This window comes from Ursus arctos, unplaced genomic scaffold, assembly GCF_023065955.2.
Source record: "Ursus arctos isolate Adak ecotype North America unplaced genomic scaffold, UrsArc2.0 scaffold_19, whole genome shotgun sequence".
Classification (NCBI taxonomy): Eukaryota; Metazoa; Chordata; class Mammalia; order Carnivora; family Ursidae; genus Ursus; species Ursus arctos.
Window position 1 is genome coordinate 54,894,475 of NW_026622863.1, and position 23,703 is coordinate 54,918,177.

The 23,703-nt window shown below is 46.0% G+C and overlaps 1 protein-coding gene across 28 annotated transcripts; it reads right to left on the minus strand.

Annotated features, from left to right (window-relative positions):
* Positions 1 to 3,214: 3,214 nt before the first annotated feature.
* Positions 3,215 to 16,878, minus strand: ZNF331 (zinc finger protein 331). 28 transcript variants are annotated; one of them, XM_044380068.3, is made up of 7 exons: positions 16,665 to 16,840; positions 15,921 to 15,986; positions 14,733 to 14,846; positions 13,974 to 14,073; positions 8,930 to 8,977; positions 7,570 to 7,696; positions 3,215 to 5,017 (listed from the first exon to the last, which is right to left on the minus strand). In XM_044380068.3, the coding sequence occupies exons 5-7, from the start codon at positions 8,936 to 8,938 to the stop codon at positions 3,681 to 3,683; spliced, it is 1,473 nt and encodes a 490-aa protein (XP_044236003.3). In that variant the 5' UTR covers positions 8,939 to 8,977; positions 13,974 to 14,073; positions 14,733 to 14,846; positions 15,921 to 15,986; positions 16,665 to 16,840; the 3' UTR covers positions 3,215 to 3,680. The 28 variants fall into 28 exon arrangements, with proteins under 28 accessions (XP_044236003.3, XP_044236008.3, XP_057170025.1 ...); XM_044380073.3 differs by having other exon boundaries at positions 13,995 to 14,073; positions 16,665 to 16,827; XM_057314042.1 differs by having other exon boundaries at positions 8,930 to 13,313; positions 13,995 to 14,073; positions 16,665 to 16,827.
* Positions 16,879 to 23,703: the final 6,825 nt, after the last annotated feature.

The following is a 23,703-nucleotide window of genomic DNA, read 5'->3' on the forward strand; positions in this document are numbered from 1 at the left end:
GGGATTACAAACAACAGGTGCATCACTCACTGGCTTTTGTATTTACCTGTGTAGTTACTGTTTCTTTACATGCCTTCAAATTATGGTCCAAGGTCCTTTCAGTTCAGCCTGAAGGACTCCCTTTGGCATTTCTTGTAGGGCGGATCTGTTGGCAAGCAACTCCTTTACCTTTTGTCTTAATTTCTCTCTTGTTTTTGAAGGACAGTTTTGACAGGTAAAGAATTCTTGGCTGGCAGCCTTTTCTTTCAGCACCTTGTATCATTCCTCCACCATGAGATCGCATGAACCCTTGCAACAACTTCTAGACGTATCCTTAATGATAAAGTATGTCTTATGCTCATACATTTGAGAAGGGAATCATCAATTAATGCATCATTGAGGCTCAAATTCATTTGTTCAATAGACATTTCCTGACTGCCTACAACGTACATGGTGCTTACTGTTCAAAGGGGTGAGGAGTCAGAGGTGAGCAAGTCAAAAAAGGTCACAGGATTCAAGAACTCACACTCTAATGCAGAACATAGACAATACCAGGGAACCGGTAGAAACTTCTGTTTTGGATATGCACAAGAAGCAAATGAATAGTGATGTAACGGGGAGAGCTGCATCAAGATGCTTTAAACCTTATTCTCTCAAAAACTGAGCCTGAAGCAAGGATTATGTACTGACGCTTTGATGGGCAGCCAGAAAACACTTGTCGGAACTGCTCTGATATCAGAGTGGCAACCACTGAGAGACTACTCTCTTCAAAACTAGATTAAAAACACAGTCCAAAAAAAGCAGTTTGAAGGTTAACATTGAAATTGTGGAACAAAGGGGGCCTCTGTTGTAAAGGGAATGGAGGTCTGATGTAGAGGATGAAATGCTGAGATGGGACTGGCTACCAGGCAAACAATGGAAACCCTGGCTGAGAAGCACAATACTGGGAACTTTGGCGATTTTCAGGCGAGCAGTGCCAAGCACTAGAAGAGCTGAACCGAGTGGAGGATGTGCTCACGAAGTGACACCGTGTGCTGGAGGCCCATGTTCAGAAAGACACTTAAACTATAAAGTATGGTGTTAGAAATTATATAGGGCATTTGGATAGCATATGCTTCTAACCCTTGATGGACTAGTGGAGTACATGAACGGTTCTGTGGTAAACTGGACATTGCAGGCAATTTTAAGGCAAACTTTGGAGCGCTAATAAACAGGGAAGGTGGCCAGGCCAAGGTTGCACCATGCCACTAGTGAGTCAAACTCTTATATTTTATGGACCTCCCTCCATCCCCAAACCCAGGATTGTACTGCTCTTCGTAAGGGTCATCTTAAAGCTGAAGAGGGACAGAAGCACTGAGATGCTGCCTCCACCCCCTGCCCCTACACACACCAGCAAGGGGTGGGGGTCAGTGTCTTCTGAATCCACACCCTCACCTGTTGCAGGAATGTTCTGTTCCTGGCCTGATGTGCACAGCGGCTGACTCTGCCTGCCCAGTATCTGGTCAGGGTATGTGAGAGTTCCTGATGTTAAAATCCCCAGCCCCAGTCTCTGTGTGAGAGCCTTAGGCGAGCTCCAGGATGGTTAAAAGGCTTGGCTGGCACCTGAGATGTTCCCAGTCCATCCTGCCCTGGGCAGAGTTTCCAGGACAGACTCATGAACCAGTCAGTCAGCGAGACTCCATTCTGCAAAGCCTGTGGAAGTGTTTGGGAGACTTTTCTACCTGGGACTGCAAGTCCTAAGTATGACGGGTCCTGGCGTGGTCAGGACCACCGTGTGCAGCCTCAGCATAAAAGCTACCCAAGAAAGCAGAGCACAGACGCAAGGCAGATACCTTGTTTTGTGAGAGCCTGGGTCCACTGGAGGCTAAAGCCAGTGATTCCTCTGCACAAGTCAATTTTTATTCTCCCCACTCTCCTCTCTTTGGCTACTTTCAATTAGGTTTTTGCTCCTTGAACCAGGAGTCTTGACTGATACACATGCTTCCACTTCCTTCTGCGCACCCAGGCAGTGTTCACCTGTGGCCTGACCAGTACTGCCTCTCCCCCTGGGGCGTCCAGTTTGTCAGTGTGACCTCCACTGTGACCCCCTGTTCCTCTTTATGGCCCCCCCATACCCTTCCAACTTGTCCCCTCACTCCCTCCCTCATCACACTCCTCCCCTTGTCTTCTCCCTCCTCCATTTATTCAGGACAGCACCCACCCACACCTGTGGTCTGTGGATACTGGCACCCCAACCCTGGGGCAAACCACACATAAGCCCTACTTTGACCCCAGACTCTGGATCCCTTGTCGGCCTTTGCAGGACACTCCTCTGTGCTCTAACCACACTGCCAGCCCAGTGCCAAGGCTTTCCTTATGTCTTCCAGGCCACACACATGAGCAGTCAAGTCTTCCAGCTCTTGAAGGCTCCCCTGGACTCTCCTTGAGTCTCCCTGAACCTGTCTGAGCACTAGCCATTCCTCCCCCACACACCAGCCCCTCCCGCCCCTCCCCCAGCTTCTCAACTCAACTCCCGTGGGCTCTAGTCCTTTCCACAAAAGGACCCACTCCCTTCTCTCTAGGACTGAACCCAGGCCCCGGCTCCTCCCCCAGGACACACTCACTCGCCCTCCTTAAGCATCACCTCTTTGCCCCTGCTGCAGGACCTCCAGGATCTGGCGGAGGTCCCGTGTGGTGGCCCCATTCCTTTCTGAACAGGTCACAAGTGACCACCCAGCGAAGTGCCAGGCTCATACGTGATTTTAACGTCAGCTATTCTAGTGATTGTCTAGTGAAATCGCATGGTGGCTTTACTTTGCGTTTCCTTGATGAGAAATGATGTTGAGCCCGTTTTCACTCGCTCACTGACCATTTGGCCATCTTCTTTTCTAAGTGCTTATTTAAATCCCCTCACCCGTTTAAAACAGATTTATTACTGACTTGGGGAATGTGTTTTCTACGTGAGTCCTTTATCAGGTGTGTGGAGAATACGTATTACTTCTCCTAGTCTGCCTGTTGCTTTTTTCTGTCTTCATGGTATCACCTGAGGAACAGAACTTTGTACTTTTGATAAAGTCCAACGTATAAACTTTTTATTTCACGTTTAGCGTCTTCTGTGTACTAAGAAACACCATCCACCCAAGACTGTGACAGTAATCTCCTGTATTTCTTCTACAAGTTTGACTGTCTTTCCTAACTTCTTTGCACCCATAGGGGGTGTTCCCGTAGGAACTCACTAAGAGAGCACTACCGGTAATGATGGTAAGAACAACAACAGCTAATATTTATTGAGCTTACACAATGTTCCAGAGTGTTTACAGGTACCACACTCAGTCACCACAACAGCAGCATTAGGCAGGCATGACTGTCCCCATTTCACACACAATGCACAGGGGTAACAGGTCATTTTCCCAGTGTGTCACAGGAGTCAAGAGGGCGATGGTGATGGTCACAGGGAGGGTGTGTACCACGGTGGGAGGCTTTCCCGCATATGTTACATTAGCAGAGTTATTCCCTAGAACAAATCTGATGTGAGACGGAGCTTGAATGGTAGCGGGAGGCTTCTATCCACTCATTAAACCAATTCAGCAAAACAGAAAAAACAAGAAACAAGTCTACACTGTGTTGTGATCACTAAGAAAAAGTGATTTCTCTGTTCCTCGAGCATGACTATTCTGAGATGCTATAAGCAGGAGAGTGACCAGTGAAGGCTTTCTTATGTATCATGGATTCTCCTTGTGCTGTGGAAGGAATGCATGTTGTATAGAAGCTTCTGCACCTTCTTTTTGTTCAAGAGGTTTTTCAGCAGTGTGAACTCTCTGATGTTCTCTAAGATGGTTTACGTGGTTACATGCCTTCCCACATTCCTTACACTCAAAGGATTTCTCACCAGTGTGAACTTTCTGATGCTGTGTAAGCTGATGGCCATGACTAAAGGCCTTCCCACACTCTTTACATTCATAGGGTTTCTCCCCTGTATGGATCCTCTCATGTTTAACAAGGCTTGACCCATAGATGAAGGCCTTCCCACACTCCTTACACTTGTAAGGCGTTTCCCCCGTGTGGATCCTCTCATGCTGGGTGAGGTGGTAGCCACAATTAAAGGCCTTCCCACACTCTGTGCACTTATATGGCTTCTCACCAGTATGAATTCTCTCGTGTTTAACAAGGCTTGAACCCCAGCGAAAGGCCTTCCCACACTCCTTACATTCGTGAGGTTTCTCACCAGTGTGGATTTTCTGATGCTGAGTGAGATAATTGACTCGCGTAAAGGCCTTCCCACATTCCTGGCATTCATAGGGCTTCTCACCAGTATGAATTCTCTTATGCTGAACGAGGCTTGAGCCACAGATAAAGGCTTTCCCGCAGTCCTTACATTCATAGGGTTTCTCACCACTATGAATTCTCTTGTGCTGAATCAGTTTATACACGCGGCTAAAGGTCTTGCCACAGTCTTTGCATTCATAGTCTTTCTCCCCAGTGTGAAATCTCTGATGCTGAGTGAGCTCGTCACCACGTCTAAAGGCTTTCCCGCAGTCCTTACATTCATAGGGTTTCTCACCCGTATGGATTCTCTTATGAATGACGAGGCTTGAACCCCATCTAAAGGCCTTCCCGCAGTCCTTACATTCATAGGGTTTCTCACCAGTGTGGATTTTCTGATGCTGAGTGAGTTGATTACCCCAACGAAAGGCCTTTTTACATTCCTTACATTCGTAGGGTTTCTCCCCTGTGTGGATTTTCTGATGCTGAGTGAGCTGGTAGCCACGACTAAAGGCCTTCCCACATTCCTTACATTCATAGGAATTCTCCCTAGTATGCAGTCTTTGATGTGGTCTAACAGAGGTATTTTCTCTACAAGTGGGTGTTTTCTCACAGTTGACTACCATTTGATTGAAACAGCCCTCTTGAGGGCCCTGCGGTCCTTCAAACTCACCTTCACACATCCAGTCCAGGCCAAGGGATTTACTTTTTCCATTTGAGTTCCATTTGGACAAATTTATTTCATAAATGCCCTTTTCTGTAGGTAAACTCTTGGTCCCATATGGTGACTCTAAATCTGGAAAAAAAGTAACATTTTATTTCCTGTTAAGGAAAATGAAAACACAAACAAATCTAACCACAAACGAACAACTTCTCTGACAGAAATAAACCTTCTCTAGGAGAAAGGACATGAATCACCTAGGGCTCTCCTTAAACGTACAGTCCACACCTGGCACCACAATAATGAGGAAACACTGGGGACGCTCCTGCTAAAGTCAGACAAGGAAAAGGAACTGCCTGTTAGTTCTTCTATTTCCTGTCAGCTGACACAAGTAAGCAAAAAGCAATCGGAGGAGCAGATCTCAAAAATAAAAATGGAGAAGAGCACGATTTGCAGATGATGTGACGACATACCTGGAAAACCCAGGAAAATCAAATATAGAACTCGTGTGTAGAGCAAGAATATACAGCTGGTCACCTGGGTATAAAATTAATACTCTGAAATGAATATATCTGTCAGTCATATAGTGAAGAGTGATTCTGAACAAAAAGACCCACCATCAAAGGCAATAAAAGGGACAACGTGTAGGATTAACTGTAACAAACACGGTAAACGCCTGTGAGGGAATGTTGAGGGTCCGACCATCAATGAGGACGCTAACTCCAACACGAGGCAAAACCCAGAAACGCTTAAATTCAGGAGTTCATGCTGATGGTACAAAGTGTCAAACGATCAGCTGTGGAGCATGCTAGCCAACCAGGCCTTTATTATAAGAACGAGTCATTTTTCCTTTAAAAACAACGCTTTTATCCACTGTGAACAGTGTCACTACATAACCAACGAGCGGATGGAGTGCAGTTTCTCTGTAAAGAATTAGTAGAGCAAACGGCGCAGTGATGGAAGACTGCCACAGTGAACGCCCGCTGAGCCATGGATCTCGGCACCGAGTGTGCGTCTGAACAGCACAAGATGTCTTGTGATGTTAGAACGGAACAGCAGCCAGGAAGAAGTATTAGCAAAAATTAGATAAAAGGAAAAAAGCACTTGAAGCTAGGATACCAACCAACTTGCAGGAGCTACAAAGGGCACGGGATCATGTTGCCTACACCCCTGCTATTCACGGTGTGGTCCACGGACCAGCAGCATCAGCAGCACGTGAAGCAGGAGCAAAACAGAAGCAAACCGGCGGGAGGGGAATGGGGCGAAGATCGGGTTCACGGTGGTTACTTCTTCCCCAGAGGCTGTCCGTGGCCTTCATAGGGAGCTTTCCAAATACCCCAGGGGCGCACCTGCTCCTGTCTGGCCCGGCTGCTTACTGCAGTGATGGCTTGTCCCAGCCAGACTGGCTGTCACTCTCCTCTGCACCTGTCTCCCTCAGCCATCACGGTTCTTTCTCGCGTTCCCCAAAGCAGCAAGTCTCATCTGGCTTAGAAATGAAAGGAGCAGCTTTCAAAAAAAGAAATGCCACATGGTGTAGAATTTAAGAAAAAAATTATATGCTCAAATTCTTTGGAGGAGCACCTGGCTGGCTCAGATGGTTAAGCATCTGCCTTTGGCTCAGGTCGTGATCTCCGGGTCTTGGGATGGAGCCCCACGTCAGGCTCCCTGCTCAGCAAGAAGTCTGCTTCTCCCTCTGCCTGCTGCTCCCCCTGCCCCCACTCGTGTGCTCTGTCTCTCTCTCAAATGAATAAATAAAATCTTAAAAAAATAACCCCTTTGATGGAGACTTAGTCAAGTTTATGACAAGCTGGAAGTCAAAGTGATAAGACTTCAGAAAAGAGAAAGGATTAAATAACAGGCAACCAGACAGGAAAAGTCTTATTTTAAACTTCTGAGGGCCTTACCGTGGAGGCAAGTACAAGAGGGTAGATGGCAGTGTGGATTCTTGGTTCTGCCTCCCCTGTCTGATCAAGTCACTCCGTGCCTGAGTAAACTCACCTACCAATTAGACCTCGCCACCTGCCTACCTCATAAACTGATGGGACTGGGGTGAAGCGTATCTGCACACACACAGTGCTCCCAGCGACGCCTGGTATAGGCCGAGCACAACACCAGCCATTACTACTATGGCTGTTATTTCTCTAACAGACAAGACACAGCCCGAGACGTTTACCAGACGTTGTCATCCCACGCGTAGCTCAGAATTCAGGAATCCTAACGTCTACCCTCACTTCAGGTACAATGCACAGCTAATGTAAAATGCTTGCTTTGGTTTTACACGAATGCTGTCCATTCAGTCCACCTCCACATCAAGCACAAAGGCTGGTTTACTAGAAGAGATGGGGCTCCCTGAGGCGGGTTCCCAGAGTGCCCCAGGCCATCAGCAGCGCTCTGGGCATGAACATACTAGCACAGTATGACGCTCAGCGCTCTGAAGATGGCCGTGAGATGAACAGCCCAGAACTGGAATTCACCCTTCGGTTACTAAGGAGGAGAGGTGACAACAGGAAGGGCCAGACAAAGGTGGGAAGAGGACGAGGCGACAAAGGGGCGTGATGCCCATTTCAGATGCGACAAGGCTCAAGACACTTCTTGAGAAGAGGAAGCAGAAATTGAACTCGTTTCTCGGAAGTCAGTCCTGACACTGCCAGTGGAGGGAGCTGGCATTCCAGGCGGCAGCAACTCACCCAGGGAGACCAGGTTACTGTAGTTCTCCAACATCACGTCCCAGTACAGGTCCCTCTGCGTGGAGTCCAGGCATGCCCACTCCTCCTGAGAGAAGTCGATGGCTACGTCTGAGAACGTCACCAAACCCTGAAAACACAAACCCACACGTCCCTGAGGACACGAAGGACGGCACAGAAGGGGCTCCACTCTGGGTTGGGCTGGACCCAGCAGCAGACCACAGGCCTGTGTCGTGTGTAGGGCGCGGTGGGGACTGTGACTGAGCAGAGCCCCTCATGTTCCTGAAGAGCCCGCTGCTGCAGAGAAACCCACACCTTTGCAACGCTTCGTCATCCCAAGCCGTCAGGACGCACGAAACACTCCTGCTCACGAGCACGGGGCCCACTGCGGGCCTGCCTCGTAACAACTCGGCAGGTGTGGATGCCTGTGGCATCCTTTCCACCTTCAAGGGAAGGAAAATGCCCAGGGTTTTGTTTCTGCCGTGTGAAGTGAGATGTTACTTCTGAAACTAGAGTTTACGTCTCTGAATGTTCTCAGCCTCAAGGGCATCATTTTGCCAAGGGCTTACGCAGTCTTCCTATCTAAGTACCAGAGCATTTTCTTATTCCACCGCAGGGACGGACTGGACTTAACTCTCAGAGTTGTACACTTTGGTACAACCAAACATCTAAGGTTTTCCCCAATTCCAGGGGTATGTGATCACCTGGGACTCCTATACTGGGTGACCCTCTTACCCATGACTACCCACCACCCCTGGCTTTTCTCTGCTCCTGGTTTAGGTAGTGGTGTCAGATGACATGGACACACGCCGAGGTCTAGACGGTGTGCTCAACAGCACGCACCCCTCATATCCCCTGATAACACCGCAGCCTCTTAGTGCTCAGGCCCCAAGCACAGCCCTAGCCAATCCCAAAAGCCTCATGGAGCTCCAGCTCTCACCACTGACACAGAGACCGACCAACGTGAACATTCCCCTCCTCCCCGCCTGGAAAAAACGTCCATGGAGAACAGCAGGGAGTTTTCGTTTTTGCAGGTGGTCAAACGGGACCACCTTCTTCAACTCCTAAACCACACACGTGACTCAAGTGTTTCTCTCAAGGGCCTCTCCTCCCCTACTGCTCCAGCATGACTCTTGACAAGGTGAGCACAGAGGAGACACTGAGCCCCCAGCTCAGTGGGGATGTGGGCATCAGCCACACAGGTGGGCACAGGGCCGTATGGCATTATTGTTTGCTGGAACAGGAAGAACCGGGCCGTGGGTAATTACATGGGCCTCGGTTGGGCAGGAGTCTTCAGGATAATTCACAGAAATAGCCATAGGACCTAAATATCACATTTCAAGAAGGAAAGAGAAATACTTACGTGCGCCATAGTTTTAGAATCAAGAACTGATCAGTCCTCTTGGGGTTTCTTTTACCAAAGACACAAAATCCAGAGAAGCCACAGATATACGAGAAAAAAAGAGGCATTAAAATAAGTGCACCTTGGTCCCAGAATGACTTAATACAAGCTTCTTGCTCCGTCTTTGCTTCCAAACTCCCCCACCCCGGCTGTTTCCTCCCACAGCACGCACACATCAACGTGCCACATCCAGAGAGGATGAAGAGGAATCTAGACAAAAGGCGAAAAAGCTCTCCCTGAAACCCTACGAAACCCAGCTGTGCACAGAGTAGAATTTTTATTTGTTTTTAACTTGAAGTCAGACTGACTTCATCTGTCGTTTCTCAGTCTAACTTGAAATTGTTTTTAAAGTAGGTTCACCCCTCACACGGGGTTGAACTCACGACCCTAAGACTGAGTTGCATTCTCCACCAAACGAGCCAGCCAGGCACAATGTTACGTGAGTGTCAGGCATACAACACAGCGATTCCCCAAGTCTGTACGCCATGCTGTGCGCACCATGTGTGGCTGCCATCTGTCACCACGTGACGCTATCACAGAGCCACGGACTGTGTTCCCTATGCTGTGCCTTTCCTCCCCGTCACTCACTCCACCACTGGAAGCCTGGGCCTCCCTCCCCTCTGGCAACTATGTCTGTCTGTTCTCTCGATTTATGGGTTTGTTTCTGTTTTTGTTTGTTCATATGCTTTATTATTTAGGTTCCACATATAAGTGAAGTCATACGGTTTTTTCTTTCTCTTTTCATTTGGCATAATACTCTCTAGATACATCCATCTTGTTGCAAATGGTAAGATCTCATTCTTTTTTTGTCGTGTGCCCCCAACTTCTAAGAAGTAATCTACGTTATACCTGATAGGAATGTCTTTGTTTTGGGTGCAGATGGCCATCCCTAACCAGTCTTAGGGCGGGAACTGGCTACACCAAGAAGACCAACCAGGTGATTCAGGGTGTGTACTTTGGGTCATGGAATATCAACTGGCCAGGGGACTGAGATTGACATGCAGACAGTGAGTCAGTCATGTCTGGATGATCGATCATTCAATCAATCAACTGTGCCCACGCACTGAAGCTCCAGTGCAAACTCTGGGCCTCGAAGCTCAGGTGAGCTTCCCTGGTTGGCAGTACTCTATGCATATTGTCCTACCTCGATGCCAACAGAGCATCCAGTCCTAGCTCCAGGGGGAGGGGACACTGGAAGCTCATGGTGGGGACACTCCTGGACTTTAGCTTAAGTGCTTGTTTCCCTGGCTGGTGTCAATCTGCATCTTCTCCCTGGAATTAACTGGAACTCTGAGTAGAACGGCTCTCAGTGAGTTCTAGGGATCCTTCGAGTCCTGAGGGTGGTTTCAGTAAAGTCCTGAACATGGATTTCAGTGTCAGAACTGAGGGTGATCTTGTGTGTATACTGTGCCCCCAAACCTCTCAGTCTGGCTAACTCTGGGCAGGGGCGCTGTGATCCCGAACCTGAGAGGGGGTGTGTTTAGGGTGCTTGGTCTGACTCTGAGCAACACCCCACTCCCTCCAGCCGCACCATCCAGGGTGGAGGGGCTGCACCATCCATACTGGAACCTCTCCTGGCCTCTAGGCAGGGTGAGGTCGGTCAAGATGAGGCAGGTGGACAGGGTGGAGAGGGGAAGCCCCAGGCAACATTCAGCACCCCGTGCCCAGAAGAGCTCACTGCAGAAATACATGCAGAAGATTGGTGTGAAAGAGTAAAGGACCATGAAATGCTAAGTTGGAAGACATCCTCACAAGACACGAATGACACTTCAGATACACTGTCAGCAGAGAAATCAGGCTACCAATATACTTGTGAAATTCTACATACGAACATGTGTGCATATGTATATATATACACTGGACGCGAATATATAGAGTACATATAGCTGTATCTAGACAGATCGAGAGAAGAGACACACAGACAGAAACAAACCAGAACACCAATAGAGAGATATAAAATAGAAATAGAGAAACAGAAAGAAAAAGCCTGGAAGTTATAGATCCCTTGTGCAGAAAGACAGTAACGAGCAGGTTTGAAACTGCATGCAGGACTGGCCCTTGGCTGGACTTCCAGAGGGTTCCGCCGTTCCCTGACAAGGCTCACTGCTCTTCAACTGTTTGTATAAACGATGTGGTTTACATTGCTAAGCCCTTGCTTTCCTCTGAGTCTGGAATGTTGGTATGTGCAGAGAGAGGGTGCCTCGGTGACTGACCCCCTAAAAACCCTGGCCTCTTGACCCAGATGAGCTTCCCTGGTGGACAAGGCTTTGCACGTGTTGCTGTAACTTGCGGCTGGAGGAATCAAGCATGTCCTCTGTGGCTGCACTGGGAGAACGCTCTGGGAAGCATGCGCCTGGTTTCCTCCCAATGTTGTCTGTCCCATGTGCCTGTCCCTCTGCTGATGGTGCTGTGTATCCTTTCATTGTAATAAGTCCTGGCCCTGAACAGGACCACCTGTTGAATCCTGTGCGTCGACCTAGTGAATCACGGAACCTGGTGGTGGTCCTGGTGACTCTGAACTGGGTGTGTAACAAGAGCCAGGCATTTGCCTGACATATACGTTTGTGCGTTTCTTTTCAATTCATAAATGATAGACTCTCAGAGCTTCTCTTCAGTTTCCTTGTGAGATATCTTTGCATCATTTTACGCACAACTTTTGTTTCCTTTCGCTTCCTACTACCTAAACCAACTCTTTGATGTCTACCCATACCCACATATGCCGGGGCACCGACTGGAAACATGACTAAGATTCCAAGGGACGTCCTGTACATACTGACGGCTGTCTTGGTGGGGGGTGAACTTGACTTCTGAGCTTGTCCTTCCAGCCATGCGTCCTATGGAATGCTAGGCCACCGGACCCTGTTCCCTTCACTTTGCGTCAGTGTCATTAGAGAAAACATGTAAGGTATAAAACTTAGAAAACAAATTCCACTGTATTCCACACAGAGCCCACGTGTTCAGAATTATCTGGTCATGACCTGACAACAGTGGCCACAGCGAGAATGATGTCCCCTTCCCAGCACCTCTCAGCGCACAATCACCTAGAAGTCTCCACAGGCCTTGACCGCAGGCTGCCCTGGGCTTCCGTTGTTTCCCTTTCTGGCTGGCTCATAAGCAATGTGCAGGTAACAATGTCCTCTTAGTCATCTGTCGTTCCAAGTACTCCTATCATATTGTAGGCACTTAACAAAAGTAAGGTTTTAATGCAACTTCTACTTTTTGGAACTTATCCCAAGGAAATAGGTACAGGAGTGCACAATATATATCAGAATGTTCAAGGGGTATGTTCCAAAATATCTTTTGAGATAAGTGTAGATTCACATGTAGTCGTAAGAAATAATACAGCGGGATCCCATGCCCTTTGCCCAGTGGACCCCAATGGTAATACATCACAAACCTGCAGTACAATAGAACCACCAGGACATTGATACTCAGGTAATCCAGCAATTTTATTCAGATTTTCCAGAGAATCATTTTAAAAAATGAAAAAAAAAGGGTAGGAGTATCTCACAGTAGAGGACAGATTAAATAAATTATGGTCTGCTATAATGGCATCTAATATATTTACTAATAATGATATTTATACTATTTCTCTGAGAAAGAAATTTAGGATGAATTCCTAAGTGAAGAACGTAGGTTTAATAACGTATGCATTATCTGGGGGGAGAGCACTTGGTGAAAGTAAGAATAAGGCCCTGTGGTCTGACTTTCAGGATGTAAATCTGAGCTCTGACCATTACTAACCTCACACTGTTCCCCATGGTTAAGACTGGGGTAGAAGTAGTACCTGCCAGGTAAGACTGCATCGAATTTTTAGAAAGATAATCTACATAAAACTCAACAATATTAAGTTACTTAATACAAGTTAGCAGTTATGACTGAAAATCAGTAACGTTACACAACCCCTAACCTGATTTTATAGAAAAAACTCAAGCCTGAATTTTCCTTTCTTCTTATGCTAAAACATGCTTCTCATACCTGCTATCTATATAAACCACGGTAACTAAAAACTTTCAGAGCCTCTTAAAAATGAAATTCCTTTAAATTGACATTAGCAAAAGGAAAAAAAAAAAGCCTAAGGCGTATATGGAGAAAATGTTCCCTCTCTACTAGTAGAGAGGGACAGACATGATCTGCACAGAAAATCCAGCTCAGAGAATGTAAACTGAGGGGCGCCTTGGTGGTTTAGTCAGTTAAGCGTCCGACCCTTGGTTTCGACTCAGGTCTTGATCTCAGCATTGTGAGAGCGAGCCCCCCATCAGGATCCATGCTGGGCGTGGCGTCTACTTGAGACTCTCTCTCTCTCTTCCTCTCCCTCTGCTCCTCCCCTGCTCGCACTCTCTGTCTTAATAAAATGAAGTAAACGTAAACTGAGAAGATGCCAAATTGAGAACATTAGCCAGTGGCCGGATCTTGTATTCCATGTGATATGGAAGATTTCTGTGAACACTTTAATTTTTTTAAAAAGCAATCTCTCTACCCAATATGAGGTTTGAACCCATGACGCTGAGATTGAGAGTCACATGCTCCACTGACTGACCCATCCAGGTACCTCTGTTTATGTGAACGTTTTAAACTACTGTCATCTTACATTTTTCTCATGTATCTGCCCATAGAAATGTTATGGTACAGTTCATATTTGTAATAAGTCAGTGACTCCTGTCATGTTCTGTGAAAGAAAAATTCACATCTGAGAAAATCAAATTCTGAAAGCCTGTCTTTACTGATCATTTGTTCATGGGATTAGTTTCAAATGATGTCTTTCTAATCCTTCAAGGTGCAAATGTGTGAGAGGTTTTTTAAAGCCAGTCGGGGGTCGCTGGAACGCCTCTCCTTCACACGCACACAGGTATCACGTCACCCACAGCTGAGTTGGATTCCTCTATAAACTAAGATCTGGAGAGTGTTTGGCTCAATTACGTATCAGTAAGCAGGATCCAGTGCTCTAGAGACAAACCACACACATATGCATGGGGTGGGGGGGAAAGGCTGGAAACATACATACCAAAATATCAACAGCAATTACCTCTGGGTGGTACAGCTATGGGTAATTTCGAGTTTCTTCTTTACGAGCTCCTTAGGAAACTGAACCTTTTGCTGCAGGCCTGTATTAATTCCATGATAAGAAATATGATTTAAGATAGTCCCAAATTTAAAACAAATCAACAAAGCAAAAGTCCACAGTTATGGGGGAGTGGGTATACTGTGGTCATCAGGGGAACTGTGGACGGATAGGCCTGTGGCAGGCAGGACAACTGTCTCCCAAACATGTCCGCGTCCTAACCCTGGAGCCTGTGAATATGTTACATTACATGGCAAAGGGGAGTGAGGCTGCAGGTGGACTTGGGGTCGCTGGTCACCTGACCTCAATACAGGAAGGTATCCTGAAGCATGCCAGGTGGGCCCAATGTAATGGCAGGGGTCCTTCCAAGCAAATGAGGGGGTGAGAAGAGAGAAAGATGTGACCACCAAGGCAGGGTCAGAGTGACTAGGCTCTAGTAACAGCGCTTCTGAAACATGTAGCTGTCATTTGGGGAGACCTGGTCTTTGAAACAGGAGTGACTTCACAGTAGAGAAAACGGACAAACCACCTCAGCGAGAGGACCAAGTTCACACTCAGCAATCATAAATCATGCTGACAGTTTGTGTTTTTGCCATGACATGATGAAAGCAGTGATCTTCCACCCCCAACACCGTACGCCCAGTCCAATCATGAGAAAAGCATCAGGTTCCAAGAGAGGAGCATCCTACCAAATACCTGTACCTCTTAAAACCTTCAAGGTCATCAGAAACAAGGGAAGTCTGAGAAACTGTCACAGCCAAGAGGAGCTTAAGGACACATGACAATGAAATGTAACGTGATCTCCGGGATGGCATCCTGGAACACATGAAGAACGTCATGTAAAAACTAAGGATATCTGAATAAAGCACGGACTTCAGTTAACGATAACGTATCAAAACTGGCTCACCAACTGTAAATAATATCCCACACTAATGTAAGCTGTTAACAACAGGGGACAGCAGGTACAGGGTACCTGGGAATTCTCCATACTAACCTTGCAATTTTTTCCCTGCCAATCTAAAACCATTCTAAAAATTAACAAGATCAATTAAAGAAGAAGAATATGGAACCGTACGTGGCCCACAAAACATGAACTATTCAATACATGACCTTTTAGAGAAAAAGTCTGCCAAACCCTGCTCTAGTTTCAGAACTCACACTCAACATCAAACCATGTTGCTTCTCACAGTTCATATGAAGATGCAACTGAAACAGACTGAAGCTGTCAGACCTCCAACAAGATGTGGATAATACAACAAATTTCTATGTACTGATCACTGAAAAAAAAAAAAGAAAAACTCCCTGCACTGATGACAAAGACCTTTGCGCAAACCCCACTTTTATTTATTTTCTTATTAAAATAATGGCTCAATTCCTTTGAATTTCATTTTAGTATTTTTAAATTTTAAGTAGGCTCCTTGGCGAAAGTGGGGCTGGAACTCACGACCCCGGATAAAGAGCTGCACGCTCTAGTGCTCCTTCAGCACATTTGGTAAGAGTTGCACACTACCGACTGGGCCAGCCAGGCGCCCCTCAAACCCCACCTTTAAAGCATCACCAAGCTGGTAACTTTGTCATTTACTGGCCGAAACAATCAAACCTTCTCTGTTCTCACTGTGCTCTGAAAGTCAGGCCTCTGCGAAAGACCGAGGATCCCATCTTAAAACAAGTATCCTCCTGACCAAATCCCAGGTTCAAATAAAGCACAACACGAACCTCCCCACCGTTCTTCGGTAATGCGTTCTGCGCATACACCTGCAAGGCCCCATCACACCTCTCCGGAAAGAATGAGTCACTGCTGGGAAGAACATTTCTGACCAGGGAAAGCAAATATCCTGAAGTCCTATAAACACAAGACATTTACTGAACAAAAAGGTAACTCATCTGAACCTTGACTTTAAGATGTGTAACAAGTCGTCTTCCTCCTCAGGATGCTTGTTCCGGAGGACGCCTGGCCTGGGGGAAAGAGGAGACACTAGGGCCTTTCTGGAGCACAAGCTGGATCAGAAAGCACCCTCCAGGCCCACACAGCCCAACTAAAACCAATCGGAGAACCTGGGGACTAGGCCGCAGTAAGCGGGGTTCTGAAATACGCAGCAGCCCCCTGCCCGCATCCCCCCTTTCCGTCCTGCCTCTCAGGGAGTCTGGAAAGAGAGCGCTTCTCGTCCTCAGGACTGATCCTGCGCCCTTTCTACTGGTCACTTTCTCTGCGGGGTTCGGGCTCTGCCCTCCCTCCGGGGCCACTGCCCCTGCGTGGGCCTGCGAGGCCGGAGAAAGCAGCCGCGACCCCAGAGCTGCAGGCTAGACGGTCCTCCCCAACCCACGGTCCCCCCACCGGGTCCCGCGGCCACCCCCGCGGCGGCGCAGGGGCCCCTCCCACCGCCGCGCAGTCGCTGCGAGCCGCGCCGCCCCACCCCACCCCCACACACTCCCCGAAGTGCGTCACAGCCCCGGAGCCGGAGTCTCTCCCCTCCCCGGGGTCCCCGGGCCCCGATACCCCTGCGCACCCCCCGTACTTCTCTCCGGGGCTGCGGGCCCGGGCTCAAAGTCCAGCCTCCTCTCCCGGGGCGCCCTCCTAGCCGCCCTTCCCGCCGCAGCGCGCGTGCCTTCCCCGCCAGGAGGCCAACCACTCACCGCTCGGGGCCCACGACCCACAGGGCGTCGGGAGGGGGCGCAAGGCTTGAGATCAACTCGGGAGCGCGTCGGCGGAACGCTGAGCCCAGACAATCCTCGGCGCAGTAAGCTTCTTCCAGCAGGCACCTCGCTGCGCTCCGACTCTGGGGAGGAGGCGGCGCACGGGCCCTCTGGGAAATGTAGTCCAACAGCCCGGCAATACACGGAGCTGGACGCGCGGTGGTCCACTTCCCCGGCATGCAACCCTACGCGGCCCCCCCAAGGAGCTGTGTCTCACAGACTTCTGGGAAATGTAGTTCAGAACAAATAATTGCGTAGGGACGGGAGGCCGGCCCTGCTCCCAACATGCATTTCGGCCGCTTACGTAAGGGTAGCTAGTCATCTGTGTGATGTTACTCGTTGCTAAATGATTGATATGGGAGTGATTGAGACTTGTCCCTCAGATCATTATTTGAATTATTAAAAAAAAAAACCCAACAACCCCGTTTTTCTAATTCTGTCATTCCTTCTACAACCATTAACTGGGATATTTCTATAAAGTAAGGCTTTCCCTTCGACTATGTGGTTCCACTCTAGTATTGATCCCTTGTAAAGGCAGCGTATTTGTCTCTTTAATTGATGCTTTCTAGAGTAATCAGTCTTTTAAAAAGCTACCTTGAATGATGATAAGTTATTTCTGGCTTTTCCTTGTAGGCACACTTTATTTATTTATTTATTTATTTATTTATTTATTTATTTATACAGATTTTATTTATTTGAGAGAGAGCGTGCACCAGTCGGGGGTGGGGCAGAGGGAGAAGGAGAAGCAGGCTCTCCAACTAGCAGGGAGCAGGGAGCCCCACCTGGAGGTCGGTGTGGGGCTTGGTGGGGGGCTCAATCTCAGCACCCTGGGATCATGACCTGAGCTAAAGGCAGAAGCTTAACCGACTGAGCTACCCAGGCGCGCTCTTGTAGATTTACTTTATTCTTTCTCTATCCCAGATGCAGAATTAGCCACTTCTTCAAAAAGCCTTGATGCCTGTTACTTGGAAATGACAGTAGAGAACAAAAACTCTGTACTCTTGGGTGGACACTGCTTTTATGTATTTCCAGTGAACAGAAGTAGGAAAATAATTCTTACATTCCTATTCAAGTATTTTCGAATCAAATTTAACCTTATAGCATTGTTCCCTCAATCTGTTAAATCCCAACTGATGTAGGAAAGACGTTAGGGTTCAAAGCTGAAGCCTGAGAAAGAATTCTTGAGACCTCTTTGTGCGATAAAGTGGTTTTAGTAAAGCATGGGGACAGGACCCATGGGCAGAAAGAGCTGCACTGGGATCATGAGGAGTGGCCCATTATGTACTTTAAAGTTGGGAGGGGGTTAGGGTTAGCGTGGGTCTCTAAGGACTTTTGGAAGCAAGGCTTCCAGGACCTTGAGGGGGCTAGCTGTTGTTGGGAAAATGTCATTTATTACTGTCTAATAAAATCTGAGTCATGAGACTGTCCGGGTATATATTGGTGGATCATATGCTTGGGGGATGATTGCCAACATGTATCTTGGGAGGTAGAGATAAAAGAAGTTTCCAAAGGAATTTCTATATGTTAAATTAGACTCACAGGATCCTGGGGGTTGGGCTAAGATTGCCTTTTGCCCTTAGCAAAGTATTAACATCGAGGCAGCAGAATTCCTCGAGGAATGTCACTCTGCCTGTTTCAAGGACTTGTCAATGGGCTGTAGACAGTAAGGAAATTTAATATTTTTTCTTCTACCCTTGTTTCCCACATCATCAACTTTATAACTAATTATTTCCTGTTACCTATAATATAAAGGAAATACTTTCAAAATAACAATGTCAATAGTAGTATCTGTGCTGTAACTAAAGAAAATCTGAAATGTTCTCTGTAATTCCTTTTGTCTTTAGAATGGGTAAAGCCAATGGGGCACCTGGGTGTCTCAGTTGGTGAAGCATCTGACTTAGACTTGGGTCATGATCTCAGGGTCCTGGGATTGACTTCCATATCGGGCTCTGTGCTCAGCAGGGAGTCTGTTTGTCTCTCTGCCCCTCCCCCTGCTCGTGCTCTCCTTGTCTCTCTCAAATAAATTAAGTAAAAGACTTTATTTATTTGAGAGAGTGACTGAGAGAGAGAGAGAGTGTGCGTGTACAAGTGGGGGGAGGAGCAGAGGGGAGAAGCAGACTCCCTGTTGAGCAGGGAGCCAGTCACGGGGCTTGATCCCGGGACTCTAGGATCATGACTGGAGCCCAAGGCAGACGCTTAACTGAATGAGCCACCCACATGCTCCTAAAACCTTAAACAACAACAACAACAACAACAACAACAATAAAAACAAAAAGAATGGGTAAAGTCAAGATAGTGTACTGTTTCTTCATCAGTAGTGAACTATTTAAAAATTATGTTGGAATGACAGAGTACTTATTTGGAGAAAGATCAAATTCATTCACTATCTCAAATTATATATCAGAATAAAGTACAAATGGATCAGAGATGCAAACGTAAAAAAAAAAAAAAAGCCCTCAAAAAGTTAAAAATAGAACTACCCTACAACCCAGCAATTGCACTACTAGGTATTGATCCAAAGGATACAAAAACAGTGATTCAAAGGGCACATGCACCCCAATGTTTATAGCAGCAATGTTCGCAACAGCCAAAATATGGAAAGAGCCCAGATGTCCATTGACAGATGACTGGATAAAGAAGATGTGGTGTATATACACAATGGAATATTACTCAGCCATCAAAAAGAATGAAATCTTGCCATTTGCAATGATGTGGATGGAACTAGAGGGTATTATGCTAAGTGAAATAAGTCAGTCAGATAAAGACAAATACCATATGGTTTTACTTATATATGGAATTTAAGAAACAAAACAGATGAACGTAGGGTAAGGGAAGGAAACTCCAGGAAACCATAGTGATAACTCTAAGAACCATAACTCTAGGAAACAAACAGGATTGCTGGAGGGGAGGTGTATGGGGGGATGGGGTAACTGGGTGATGGGCATTAAGGAGGGCACCATTGAGCACTGGGTGTTATATGCAACTGATGAATGACTAAATTCTACCCCTGAAACCAATACTACACTATATGTTAACTAAATTGAATTTAAATAAAAAAATTAAAAAAAAATAAGTCATAAACATGATAAAAATGTGTCCATAATATGGAAATAAGGAGATCATTCCTAACTACAATTCAAAATCCAGAAGCTGTAAGAGATACGTCATAAAGTGTTGAAAGCAAAGGACAAAGAAAAAAATCCTGAAGCAGTGAGAGAAAAGACTCAACACGGTGAGGGTAACCACAGCAGGGCTAATGCCTGGCACTTCATCAGCAGCAGTACACAAATGAAGGCAACGGAATAAAATAGTCAAAGTGCTGAAAGAATAAAAAAAAGTCAAACAGGAATGCTATATCCAGCAGAACTACCATTAAAAAATTAGGGCAAAATGAGCACACTTCCATGTGTATAATAGGCAAAGAACTTTTACAACTTATGAAGAAACCAACCCAATTAAAAAAGAAATGGGAAAAAGACTTGAATAGACATGTCACCAAAGATATATGAATGGCTCGTAAGCAAATGAGAACACGCTCACCATCACCAGGCATTAGGAAAAGGCGAATCAAAACTATAACGCGGTCACACCCCTACAATGGCTACAATACGGAAGAGCGGAAGCGTTGTTACAAAGCCCGTGGAGAAACTGGAGGCCGAATGTACTTCTGCTCAGAATATAAAATCGTAAAGCACCTTCTATTTTTAAAAACATCTGTATTTTTAAGGGAAACGTATTATTTTCTAGAGTGTGTTGCAAATCCTGACTGAAAAAGAAAACAATCTGGGGGCATCTGGGTGGCTCAGTAGGTTAAGCATCCAACTCTAGATTTTGGCTCAGGTCATGGTCTCAAGGTCATGAGCATTGGGCTCCATGCTCAGCGGGGAGTCTGCTTGAGATTCTCTCTCTCCCTCTCCTACTGCCCCTCCCCTCTCTCTCTCAAATAAATAAAATCTTAAAAAAAAAAAAAAAGAAACAATCTGCATAACCGGTTTCAATATGCAGATTAAAAGGCACTGGAGGTCTCTGAATCTAATAAGGTCTGATTCATTTTGAGCCAGATATAGTTCCAATGTGATGTAAACTCTTTTAAGGAAGATAAATTAACTTGTTCACATTATAATATTAGGCTATTAAAAAAACAACAAAATGAGGGGTGCCTGTATGGCGCGGTCAGTTAAGCCTCCTCCTACTCTTTGCTTCCGCTCAGGTCATGATCTCAGGTTTCTGGGATAGAGGGAAGTGTGCTTCCCCTCTCTCTCCCTCGGCCCCTCCCCCCCACGTGTTCCCCCCCAATTAAATAAGTAAATCTTAAAAAAAAAAACCTGAACAAAATGAAAAAAGAGTAAATTCTAACTTGAATCTCCTTTAAATGCATAATGTAAAGATATAAGTATGATTTTAGCCATTTAAATTTAGCCGGTTAGTACTTAATATTAGCCAAATTTACTTTATTCCATTAACGAAAAAAAGATTCCATATTAAAACACTGATTAATGCAATACATCAAAATAACAGATTTAAACAAAATATATTTGAGCAGTGTAGCTCCTTCAGTAAGATATTTAATAATTAAATCATGCCAAATACAACATAAAAAATTATTTTTCAGTAAGAACGTTCCAGCAATTATGATCAGCAGTCAACACTGGGAGCATTTTCATGAAAGTGAGACTGAGACTAGGGGCCCAGTCAGGGTTCTCCCCATTCACCACCACACAGGACGCCTGAGCTGGGACCCAGAGGAAACAGGTAAAGGTGGACACAAGACAAGGAAAGCAGGAGGCTAAAACTTACTACTCACAGATGACGTGATTACATACCTGAAACAGCAGAGATTCTATTTTGACTGTTAGAGTAATGAGAGAATTGAGAGTGTGGGGGAGGAAGACCTTCCTCTGCCCTGTGGTCCTTCTAGCTGGACTTGGAATCAAATTGACATGAGACAGATTAACAGGTGTCCGTACAGGGAATCCAAACCGACATGAAAGTCCAAAGACAACAAGGCACCAAGAAGCTAGGAAGAGGGGTAGGGGAGAAAACTCATTAGCAAGGTGAAAAGAGAAGTTTGGAAAAACAAGATTGTTCTGTTATGCAGATGAGGGGCCTCGGTTAATACTTGTCTTCCTGTTGCGGGCTCTCCTTTCCAATGTATATTGAGGCAGTTAAGGGGGAGGCAGAGTGCCTTTCCTGCACCTGCTGGGTTTTCATTACTTTTAGCTCAAAAGAACCTTTATGCCAAAGTGGCACATTTTGGAGCAGTCTGCCCTGGACCCCTACAAGAACAGAGAGCAAATCCTTAACATAGTGACATCAGTCTTTCTTCTTTACTAGTAATTAAAAAATAACGCAAACAAAAATGAAACAGCTTGCATTCCCATCAGCAGATATACTGTGACCCCTTCTTATGAGGCATTTCTAGATTTGTGTGAAGAAGCCATAAAACTTTATGAGGGACATAACAAATATATGATTAAAGACTGAAAAACCTATCACTATTGATATTTAACACATAACTTTAGGCAAGAAAAAAGGCTGTTGGATATTAGGTGGTCTGGTTAAACTAGTTTTTGACTGTTAATATAAAAGATCATCACTAACCTTACTATTATAAATTGAATCGTGCTCTTTCCCAAAGAAGATATTAAGTCCTAACCCCTCGTACCTCAATGTGATCTTACTGGAAGTGGGGTCATCGCTGATATAATTAGTGAAGAGAAGATTATCCTGGGGTAGAGCAAGCCTCTAATTCAATATGACAGGTGTCCCTTTATAGAGACATGCATCTTGTGAAGATGAAGGGTTGGAGCGATGCCTCACATGCCAGGGAAAGTCAAACACTGCTCACAAAGGCCAGAAGCTAGAAGAGCCAAGAGGAAGGATTCTCCCCTACAGGTTTCAGAGGAAACAGGGCCCTGCAGACACATTCCACACTCAGGACTAGGAATCAGTACATCTGTTTTTGTTCTGAACGTTTCTGTTGTTTTATGCCCACCCTATTTGTGGTATTTTGTGAAAGCAGCACTAGGACTCCAATATGCTTAGCAAATACACAATGAAATAGTGTAAAATTATTTACTAGATACTCAAGAATATTTTCAATATATAATTATTATAAAACCCTTGAGACCTCATCTGAAACGATTTAAAGGAAAGACACTGGAAATTTAAAAAAAAAATTAACAAATTTGGAACCAAATTTAAATGAAATTTGAGGATACAGGGATGGAAAAACAAAACAAAACCAAACCCATGCCCCCTCCAGGGGGAAAACCCTTTCCAGTGGGGCACTGGGGCTGTACACACACAGCTGAGAGGAGTTCAGGAGCCTCCATTTTGACCTCAAACTTTCTGGTTGGGTTCTTCTTTCGAGCTCCACTCTCAGCTTACATGGAAGACCCTGAAGGCAAAACATCCTGAGTGAAACTGAAACGAACTACCCCCTCAAGCAGTAAGGGCACCCCTCAGCCAGCAAGTCCTCACCCATGATTGACTCACAGACACCATTGCTTTGACTTCCATTGCCTACCTGCCCTACTCACCTACCCACCTTTGCCCTACATTTTCCTTAAATACCTGGGAGTATTTTCAGCACTTTGGAGACCGTCTTTGAGAGACTACTCTGCTGTCTTCCCGCTGTCCTGAAGTAAATCCCTTTCTCCTTTCACCACCACCGGTTTCTCTGCCTTTGAATTTTGTCAGCAGGAGTGGTGGAACCTGGTCTGTTTGGGACCCCAGTAGACGTGGATCCCAGCGCTTGGCTGTGATGTGGGAAACAGAGGCAGAAGAGAAATTATTAAATTCCCTTACTACCTACAGCCCACTGACAAGTCCTTGAAACAGGCAGAGTGACATTCCTCTAGGGACTCAGATGCCTCAATGTTAATACTTTGCTAAGGGCAAAAAGCAATCCTAGCCCGACACCCAGGATCCTGTAAGTCTACTTTAACATATAAAAATTCCTTTGGAAACTTCCTTT

What these genes read in the sequence shown, in the direction of transcription:
- ZNF331 (XM_057314046.1), bottom strand. An exon ending in CAGTAACCTGGTCTCCCTGG is followed by an intron (nt 5,018 to 7,569) that starts GTGAGTTGCTGC and finishes CTTTTTTTCCAG; the next exon opens with ATTTAGAGTCACCATATGGG.